This window comes from Miscanthus floridulus, chromosome 3, assembly GCF_019320115.1.
Source record: "Miscanthus floridulus cultivar M001 chromosome 3, ASM1932011v1, whole genome shotgun sequence".
NCBI lineage: Eukaryota > Viridiplantae > Streptophyta > Magnoliopsida > Poales > Poaceae > Miscanthus > Miscanthus floridulus.
The window spans coordinates 126,619,502-126,630,179 of NC_089582.1; the positions used below are offsets into that span (position 1 = coordinate 126,619,502).

At 46.7% G+C, this 10,678-nt stretch overlaps 1 protein-coding gene and 1 pseudogene across 1 annotated transcript; both read left to right on the forward strand.

The window, feature by feature from the left end:
• The first annotated feature begins 180 nt into the window (after positions 1–180).
• LOC136546832 (uncharacterized) lies at positions 181–6,783 on the forward strand. The gene is made up of 10 exons (XM_066538804.1): positions 181–404; positions 808–998; positions 1,082–1,277; positions 1,355–1,441; positions 1,523–1,650; positions 1,792–1,888; positions 5,712–5,789; positions 5,878–6,103; positions 6,219–6,442; positions 6,542–6,783. Exons 2-10 carry the CDS (start codon positions 814–816, stop codon positions 6,563–6,565), a joined length of 1,245 nt encoding a protein of 414 aa, XP_066394901.1. The 5' UTR covers positions 181–404; positions 808–813; the 3' UTR covers positions 6,566–6,783.
• Positions 6,784–9,249: 2,466 nt separating this feature from the next.
• Positions 9,250–10,256, forward strand: LOC136544377 (probable protein phosphatase 2C 39; annotated as a pseudogene).
• The last annotated feature ends 422 nt before the right edge of the window (positions 10,257–10,678 follow it).

Sequence of the window (10,678 nt, forward strand, 5' to 3'; positions counted from 1 at the left end):
TGACTAAAACCCACTAAAACAGTTATCTTATATACACTTTAGTCACTTTTAAAAGTCACTAAACTCTAGCGACTCCAGTATTTTTATTGGGTGTTTGATATTTTAGTGAGTAAAAATGATTAAAGTTTTATCACTAGACCTTAGGAGGTTGAACCCAACATGCCCAAATCCAAGAGGCTCTGCTCTGCAGCTGCGAGTTTGTTTTTGCTTTTGGAATAGAAAATGACGAGAGCACGCCGTGATGAGCTGCATCCGGCCGCCGCCGCTGCGGACGGAGCCAGATGCGGTCAGGATCATTCTCTCCTTAAGCTCTCCTCCCCACCGTGCTACGACCAGCCTTTCCGCCCTTGCACACCGCACGCGCCGGTCCAGGCCTCGCCGTCTCGCTGCTTCGCCGGTGGCTAGTAAGTTCTTCCAGACCAGACCACCCCAGGCTCCCCCTCGGTGTTTGGAATAACCTCAGTTCCTGATAGGTCCCAACCATAGCTGCCATCAGCTTTATGATCTTTCTCCTGCCTTTCTCGGCATCTGTTTCGCTGGGAAGAGTTGAGTAGCCTGAAAGCAATTTCAGAGTGCCGTGGCATGTTTTCAGAAGTACAAATCTGGATGTAATTGCAAACTGCTGCATAATATGTTTTGATAAGATTAATCAATGGAAGTTATAGTCTAGAACCTTTGATGCTTGTAATTTCCATTACAGAACCTTTCATCTACATGAGGTGGATTGTAGTCTGCATATATGAGCTCACTACAGCTAGTATTATCCAAGTAGCACTGAATCTTAATGGTTTGTGATGTATGCTGCAGATAGCGATGCCCACCACCATCTGCAGTTTGAGCAAGCAACATAAATGGAAGATAGCAGCCTCTGTGATGCTGTTCTCCGTGCTCCTTATAACATTTGATTCACCATTCAGGGCCTTTTTCAGCAAGTACCTCAGTTCCATTGTACCACCATCGGGATCATCACATGACAGTGACACTACATTAACCCAGGAGTAAGACTGAAGTGGCGTCAGTTTGTAGCCTTCGGAGGGATTAAGTAGTACTATTAAGATCAAATTTTGCTACCTTGAAACAGGAATCGAAATTTATCCTCGGAGCATGCCACTAAACTGAGTAACAGCAAGGAAGGGAAACAGATCGAACACGGCATGTACAACATGAACACCAGTTCGACAAATGCAACTTCCAGTTGGAGCATTGTGAAGGAGGAGTTCACATTTCAAGCAGCTGGCCGCCCTTTCAATAATTGTCATGCTTCCACCATTGTAGAGGTATGTCCTTTTCTTTAAGGAAAAAGCTAATTTCAGGAAAGATGACTGTAATTTCTTATATGTGACTGTTATTGTAGATTGAGAAAGACAATTTTTTGGTCTCATATTTCGGTGGATCCATAGAGGGGGCTCCTGATGTCAAAATCTGGACACAGAGATACAGTGTAGGTTCACGACTCCAAGCAATGAACAGTGCTTGAATCTTGACCCTCGTTACTAGTTGTTAACACTTCATTTTTCTCTAGGATGGCTACTGGCATCCTCCAGTAGTAGCTGATGAAGAAAATGCGACGGCAATGTGGAATCCTGTTTTATTTCAGCTCCCCTCTCGTGAGTTGCTTCTCTTCTACAAGATTGGTGAACACCCTCAAAAGTAAGAACTTCATGTGTTCTGTCCCTCAAGCATTTCAAAACATTTTTAAAAATGAACAGAAAATGTTTTGAGGAACAGGAAATACAACAAAAGGTTGTGATGATATATGCTGTGATCTAATTCTAGACATAACTTGTTCAGCTGGAGTGGTGCCATGAAAAGATCTCTCAATGGTGGCATGTCCTGGTTAGAGAGAGAGCAATTACCACCTGGTATTCTTGGCCCTATTAAGAATAAGGTATGTATAAACTTGCCATCGCCTGTCCCTAAAATAAGATCACAATGTACTCCATCTGCTTCCAAATGCAAATCATTTTAGAGTTGTGATCGGTCAAACCTCTTTATCTTGGCCCATCAATATAGTTGATGTTACTAGATTCACAACATATATAACTTTCTCTATTTAAAATAGCATATACTTTAAAAAAAAAGGCAATTCAAAGTGTCATATTGAAGACCGTGTCAATGTCCTAAATGACTTACATGGAATCAAAGAGAGTACTCCATCCGAATTTGAATATGGCATATCAGGACAACTTAATTAGTTCGTTTATTTAAAACTGAAGGGACTATTAACTATTAAGTAATCACAGACTTTGGGATTGGATTCTGCTTGTACAAATTGAGGGTCGCATAAGTAAACACAACAACAACAACAACAAAGCCTTTAAGTCCCAAACAAGTTGGGGTATGCTAGAGTTGAAACCCAGCAGAAGCAATCAAGGTTCAGGCACGTGAATAGCTGTTTTCCAAGTACTCCTATCTAAGGCTAAGTTTTTTTTGGTATATTCCATCCTTTCAAGTCTCCTTTTATTGCCTCTACCTAAGTCAACTTCGGTCTTCTTCTGCCTCTCTTCACTTACTATCCTGGCTTAGGATTCCACTACGCACCGGTGTCTCTGGAGGTCTCCGTTGGACATGTGCAAACCATCTCAGCCGGTGTTGGACAATCTTTTCTTCAATTGGTGCTACCCCAAATCTATCACGTATATTATCGTTCCGAACTCGATCCCTTTTTGTATGATCGCAAATCCAACGCAACATACGCATTTCCGCGACACTTATCTGTTGAACATGTCGTCTTTTCGTAGGCCAACATTCTGCACCATACAACATAGTAGGTCTAATCGTCGTCCTATAAAACTTGCCTTTTAGCTTCTGTGGTACCCTTTTGTCACATAGGACACCAGATGTTTGGCGCCACTTCATCCATCCTGCTTTGATTCTATGGTTAACATCTTCATCAATATCCCCGTCTCTCTGTAAAATTGATCCTAAATATCGAAATATATCATTCCTAGGCACTACTTGACCTTTCAAACTAATATCTTTCTCCTCCCGAGTAGTAGTGCCGAAGTCACATCTCATATACTCAGTTTTAGTTCTATTGAGTCTAAAACCTTTGGACTCCAAAGTCTCCCGCCATAACTCCAGTTTCTGATTCACTCATGTCCGGCTTTCATCAACTAGTACTACATCATCCGCGAAAAGTATACACCAAGGGATGTCCCCTTATATGTCCCTTATGACATCATCCATCACTAAGGCAGACAGATAAGGGCTCAAAGCTGACCCTTGATGTAGTCCTATCCTAATCGGGAAGTCATCCGTGTCTCCATCACTTGTTCGAACACTAGTCACAACATTGTTATACATGTCCTTAATGAGCCCGACGTACTTCGTTGGGACTTTATGTTTGTCCAAAGCCCACCATATAACATTCCTTGGTATTTTATCATAAGCCTTCTTCAAGTCAATAAAAACCATGTGTAGGTCCTTCTTCTTCTCCCTATACCGCTCCATAACTTGTTTTATTAAGAAAATGGCTTCCATGGTTGACCTTCCGGGCATGAAACCAAATTGGCTCATAGAGACCCGCGTTATTGCTCTCAAGCGATGCTCGATAACTCTCTCCCATAGCTTCATAGTATGGCTCATCAACTTAATTTCTCGGTAATTAGTACAAGTTTGAATATCCCCTTTATTCTTGTAGATCGGTACCAATATACTTCTCCACTCGTCAGGCATCTTGTTCGATCGAAAAATATGGTTGAACAGTTTGGTTAGCCATACTATAGCTATGTCCCCGAGGCATCTCCACACCTCGATTGGGATACCATCCGGTCCTATCGCCTTACCTCCTTTCATCCTTTTCAACGCCTCTCTGACCTCAGATTCTTGGATTCTCCGTACAAAGCGCCTATTGGTGTTATCAAAAGAGTCAACTAACTAAAAGGTTGTGTCCGTATTCTCACCATTGAATAATTTATCAAAATACTCTTGCCATCGATGTCGGATCTCATCATCTATTTCATCCTTAATGCACTTAACTTGGTTAAAGTCCCTTGTCTTTCTCTCACAAACCCTAGCCATCCTATAAATGTCCTTCTCTCCTTCCTTCGTACTCAAATGTTGGTAAAGGTCCTCGTACGCTCTACCATTTGCCACACTTACAGCTCGCTTTGCAGTCTTCTTTATCACCTTGTACTTCTCTATGTTGTCCACACTCTTGTCATGGTACAAGCGTCTATAGCATTCTTTCTTCTCCTTAATAGCCCTTTAGACTTCCCCGTTTCACCACCAAGTATCTTTAGCCTCGCCTCCACTTTCTTTGGTTATTCCACACACCTCTGAGGCCACCTTTCGAATGTTGGTTGCCATCTTCTCCCACATGTTGTTTATGTCCTCTTCTTCCTTTCAAGAGCCCTCTTTGATATCCCTTTCCCTGAATACCTCTGACGTCTTCCCTTTCAGTTTCCATCACTTTGTTTTTTCAATCTTAGCTTGTTTATCCCTACGGACACGCACCTGAAAACAAAAGTCTGCCACCACACTCTCCTGGTATCACCTTGCAACCCAAGTATGCTCGTTTGTCCTTTCTTCTTGCGAGGACAAAGTCAATCTGGCTACAATGTTGTCCGCTACTGAAGGTCACTAGATGAGATTATCTCTTTCTAAAGAAAGTGTTGGCTATCATCAGGTCAAATCTACCGCGAAGTCCAGAACTTCCTCCCCCTTCTGATTCCTACCACCATACCCAAAACCTCCATGAACTGCCTCGAAACCAGCGTTTGTAGTACCTACATGCCCATTAAGATCTTCTCCTATAAAAAGTTTCTCACTATTAGGTACAGCTCTAATCAGGCCATCTAAGTCTTCCCAGAACTGTCTCTTAGCACTCTCGTCGAGACATACTTGGGGGGCATACGCACTAATTACATTCAAGACCATATCACCAACGACAAGCTTGACTAAGATAATCCTATCTCCTTGTCTTTTCACTCCCACCACACCATTTTTGAGGCTCTTATCAATCAAAACTCCTACTATATTTCTATTCGTGACTGTCCCTGTGTACCAAAGCTTGAAACCTGTATTGTCCACCTCTTTCGTCTTCTGACCCTTCCATTTAATCTCTTGAAAGCATAATATATTTATACGTCTCCTAATCGCGGTATCAACTAATTCTCTTAACTTACCTGTAAGCGACCCTACATTCTAACTACCTAAACGGATCCTAATTAGTTCGACTAGCATCCTTACCCTTCGCACCCGTCGACTCAGATGTGAAGACCCTTGCTCATTTTTCACTACACCCGAGCGCCGATGTAGCGTGCCACTAAGGAAGCGACGACCCGATCCTTGCTCTCTTGACACCATGCCCAGATCGCAACACGGCGCGTCACCAAGAGGGTGCTGACCCGGCCCTTGCCCATTTAACACCATACCCGGGTTCCGATATGGCGCGTCGCTAAGAGGGTTACACCCCAACGGTTTTCTTTCGGGTTTCATATTCATTAAAATGGCTAGATTTAACGTTGGCTCGCCACGCCTATCACAACTCTCCTCCTTTACTAGGGCTTGGGACCTGCTATGTTGAGACAACATAGGCGGAGTTAGGGTTGCATAAGTAAAGCTAGCTTTTAAGTTGAGGAAGGCTACTATTTCATATCTGACAAGAAACCAATTGTCAGAGAAACAGCACTCAAGTTTATAACCATTTTATTAAGTTAATATGCTATGCATCCTACAAGTTATTGATTAAATTGTTATCTGTGCAGCCCTTTTTGCTTGATGATGGGCGCTTACTATGTGGGTCATCTGTTGAAAGTTGGAGCTCTTGGGGTGCATGGCTTGAGGTAGCAACAGAATGTATTAAAAGGGTGAAAAGTAGTATTTTCTTGTTAGATCATGTATCATGGTCCTAAGTTTGTCTGAACTATGTAGGTAACAGAAGATGCTGGTCGGACATGGAGCAAATATGGTCCTATATTCGTCCAAGGCGAGACACTTGGGGTGATTCAGCCAGTCCCTTACCAGACCACCAACGGGACTATACGTATGTTGCTAAGGTCTTACCAAACAATCGGTCGGGTATGCGTGGCTGATTCCTACGATGGAGGATTAAGATGGACTCTTGCGCGCAAGACTGAGCTTCCAAACCCTAATTCCGGTATGCCAACTTCAAGTTTCCTCTGAAATTGAATTGATTTCCGGAATGTTTCATATATATACACTCCGCATTTATATTTGAACAATGTTTAATATGACAAACTCCACAATGGAAGGGATCGATGGAATCAAGATGAAGGATGGAAGAGTGGCACTCGCCTACAACACCGTCTCCAGAGGCACACTCAAAGTGGCCGTCTCCACGGATGACGGCCTCTCATGGCAAGAGGTGGTGACGCTGGAGAACACGGAAGGCTGGGAGTTCTCGTATCCTGCAGTGATCCAGACCATGGACGAGCTCGTGCATGTCACCTACACATACAACCGGACGCAGATCAAGGTAGCTTTGCTTGTTCCCCATTTCGATGAGCAACTGCATGCTTTTGGTTTAGCCATTGCCTTGTTTTGGGGCCTGCCTCAAAGCCTTGCAATTTTGCAGCACGTGGTTCTTCGGCCCAGTTGAATAGGGTCTTGAACTTGCAGCTGGACCTGGACGGCTGGACTGCTGGAACCTGGAGGATTCACAAGTGTGTAATATGTGTCCGCTTCTGCTCCTGTAGTAGCCTCAGCTTGTAAAGCAGCGTGCTTATTAACGGTTTTGTATCTTCCTGTTACCGATAATGTCAAACGAAACTAATACACTATACAGTGTGCTTGTGTGAACTTACCACTTTGTCATCTTATTTAGTTACGATAATGCTTCCAGCAGGCGTCTGTTCGGACGCCGCGCGCCACACTCCGCCTTGCCGCTTCCGTCCGCATTGTAAGCTCCCGTCTGCGATGTGCGCCACGCCCGCGACACTTGCTCCCTCCCGTCGTCGCTCGCCCAGCACGTCGCGCGCCCGCCGCGGTCATCCCTCGTCGTGCCCCCATCTTATGTGCGTCCTCTGCTCTCTCCATCTCTTGCTCTCTGTCTCGCGTCCGCTGACAGCAGAGCGTCTCCCCAACCCCCAAGGTCGCCGGGATGCCTCGCTGCAGCCACCCCTGTCGATGACCGCTAGGCACATGTGCTGGGGCACCTTGGGTCGTCCCTGGCCGAGCCAAGGGCACCCACAAGCGTAGCCAGATGCTAGTAGTTCTCGTGCGCCGCCGGCTCCCACCCTGATGGCCGGAATCGACCGGCCCAGGCCTCCACTCCCCTGTGTTGAAAATGTATGTTTGAAGTGTTTTCAAATGTTTTAGAGGTATGGTGCAATGATTTTATATAGATGTTGCAAAAGTAGATCGAGAACGTTACACATGTTGCATATGTTGTAAGTGTTTCAACAGCATGTTGCAAGCGTTTTGTTGAAAATGTTTCATCTGTTCCAGACGTATGTTGCAAGCGTTTTGATCTGGATGTTAAATATTTCGTCTGTTCCAAACGTATGTTGCAAGCGTTTTGATCTCGTTGTTGCATATGTTACACACATGTTGTAATAGTATGTTCCAAATGTGTTATCTGTTTTGGTCTTATATTGTAGCAAGTGTTTTCATGTTGCAAGTTGCAAGTGTGTTTATCTTGATGTTGCATAAGTTTTCACACATATGTTGCAAGTTTATGTTCCAGATATTTCAGCTGTTTTAAACGAGTCAGGGGGCTCGGGGAGTGATGGTGGCATGGCACGAGCATTGGGAATGGGACGCAGCGAGCCAGGGCCAGCGGACGTAGCGCGCGGCGCGCTGGGGCCGGCGGTTGAAGCACGATGGGGCAGGGTGCGCGTGCAGGGCGAGGCGAACGGCCAGGCGAATAGGGACGGGTTGAATCGAGGTGGACGGGGTGGACTGCGCGTGCGTGGAGAGTCGTCTGACTTGCGGGTGCAGCGACGGCGGGTGCACGTGCAGAACGGGGCAAATTAGCGGACGGAGACAGGCCACACAGGCGTCCAGACGCGCACCTCCGTCCGCACGTCTTTTGTCCGTGTTCGGCGCTCTGGAACTTTGCTGTCTTTCTCGTGTCACACACTCACACAAATAGCCAAAATTAATAAATGTACTGGTGTTCGTCGGTGCTTTAATTTCGTTGTGACGAGGTCTGAAACAAATTCATTCGGGTGGTGTTTAAATCAAAAAGTAAAGTTTAGGGTGTCACATCGGGATGTCATATAGGAGTGTTTGGATAGTAATAATAATTAAAATTACAAAAGTCCCCAGTAATCCGCGAAACGAATTTATTAAGCCTAATTAATCTATCATTAGCGTGTGTTTACTGTAGCACCACATTGTCAAATCATAGACTAATTAGGCTTAAAAAATTCATCTCGCAAATTAGTCATAATCTGTGAAATTAGTTATTTTTTTAGTCTATATTTAATACTCCATACACATATCAAATATCCGGATATGGAGTAAATTTTAGGAGGACTAAACAAAGCCCCAGCCTAACAGTTTAAGCCGAACTCTTGGCTTCGGTTTATATTTCTACAAGTTCGATTGAAAAGTCTGGATTCAGCTTTCTTAACAGCAAACTTGACCAGAATTTAGAAAACTTTACGCTTTCCCTAATTTTCGTTCTCTTCTAAAGAAAATATCAAACCGCAGAATTGCAACCGTGCACGCCCGTGAGCGTGTGGACAGCAGCAAGCGACCGCCTAGCCCGGCCCCAAGGCCCAAGCCACTCCATTGACGGCATGACGATGGCCGCCAGGTGCTCTGACGAGGTGCATCCACGACCGCGGCGGAGCGCGACGTGTCGCACGGCGCCGCCTCCCGGCACGCGCATGCACAACCTGGAACTCTCGCCGCCTAAGGCTAGCAGGCTAGCAGCTAGTCTAGCAGGCATGCATTAAGTCACCGGAGGAAGAACACGCTGGTAAACTCCAGCGACACCTCGGTATAAATAACCAGGAGACGGCGAGGTAAACCTCTGCAGCTGAGGTTCCCGTCAGACGTCAGTGACCGTACGTACGTGAAGAAGTGGATCGAGCTTGATCAAGCTGACCAGCCACGACATGGCCTCCCTGCAGCAACGCAAGGTGAGAGTTGTCATCCATCAGTCTCGCGTTCTTCCTCTCTTCGCCGGGTGATCCGGTACGTTTCGTGTAAAATAACTTGTGTGGGTTCTCGGACGGAGAGGAGGAGAGCGGCGGCAACCATGCCCATGCGGTTGCGACGAGGCGGTGCACGGGACGGGGAAAGGCAAGAGCGAGGGTTCCACCTGGTGGAGGGATGGATGCCGCACGGCATGGAGGACTGCACTTGGCCGAGTTCCGGCAGCTGAACGACGGCAACGAGGTCGGCCTCTTCGTGGTCCTCGACGGCCACACCAGCGCCGACGTCGCCACCTACCTCCGTGAGCACCTCTTCGACAACATCCTCAACCAAGTAACACTCATTTCCGGCCTGTTCGCTGGTTGATTTCTGGACTGATAAGCCCGGTTGGTGCTGGTTTGTTGTGAAAGAAAAACATTGTTTGCTGGCTGATAAGTCCTGACTGAAACCAACAAACGAACAGGCCGTTCTTTAGCAGTTCAGATCGTCGATGCATGCGTTGCTTTGTTTTTTTCGTGACGTGTTGTCGTGCCACGCGGCAGCCGGGCTTCGATTTCTGGACAAACCCGATGGAGGCGATTTGGCGCGTGTACCACCGCGCGGACCGAAAGGTGCTGAAGAAGACGAAGGCGGACGACGACGACGGCTAGGGGAAGGGCAGCCGGTGGCGCGGCGGGTCAACGGCGGTGACGGCGATCCTGATGAACGGCGAGGAGCTGGTGGTCGCCAATGTGGGCGACTCCCACGCCGTGCTGTGCGACGCGGGTGGCACGGCCAGGCAGATGTCCGTGGACCAAGAGCCGCTCCGTGAGCGCCACGCCATCGAGGCCCGCGGTGGCTTCATCACCGAGATCCACGGTCGGTAACGCACAAAACGGCCCTCGATCGATTGCATGCACGATCCATTGTTGACGACGATGCGTGCGGCGCGTGCAGGAGACATGCCTCGCGTGGACGCGTAGCAGGCCATGGCGCGAGCGTTCGGGGACCGATAGCTCAAGGAGCACATCAGCGCGGACCCGGACATGGCCATCGAGAACATCGGCGACGGCGCAGAGCTGCTCGTGCTGGCCAGCGACGACCTGTGGAAGGTGATGTCGAACCAGGAGGCGGTGGACGAGGCTCGGGGCGTCAAGGACTCCCGCGAGGCGACGATATGTATGCACCGTCAAATCATTGTGTAAGCTTTAAGGCGTGTTTGGTTTGCCCTCAGAACAACGTAAAACAGACCATCGGTATAAGTCTTTTTTACCGTAAGATAGTCCATCGATGTAGAGATATACCGTCAGACCAAGTCAGTCGCTGTAAGCCCTGTTGGTAAAAAAAAATATACCATCAGACTACCCTTTTACCGACGGACAGTCCAACGAAGAAAAATCACCGACAGACAGTGAGTTACCATTTATGCCGACAGACAGTGTGATGTTATACATGTATTTTACCTCCAGATCCTCCAACAGGACTTATAAAACTACTTAAAAAATAAAATCCAATGTAACAGAATCATTACACATTAAATGAGTTTGACTAATCGAAGATCCATCATATCACATTCATCTTCACAAATTTAGTCCCAAAATACATGGATCTCCATTTGACATGCATA

Excerpts from the sequence above, each read along its gene's own strand:
- LOC136546832 (XM_066538804.1), top strand. The coding sequence starts at position 814 with ATGCCCACCACCATCTGCAGTTTGAGCAAGCAACATAAATGGAAGATA. Across the intron at positions 6,104-6,218 it reads GCTTCCAAACCCTAATTCCG|GGATCGATGGAATCAAGATG; the intron begins GTATGCCAACTT and ends CCACAATGGAAG. Across the intron at positions 6,443-6,541 it reads ACAACCGGACGCAGATCAAG|CACGTGGTTCTTCGGCCCAG; the intron begins GTAGCTTTGCTT and ends GCAATTTTGCAG.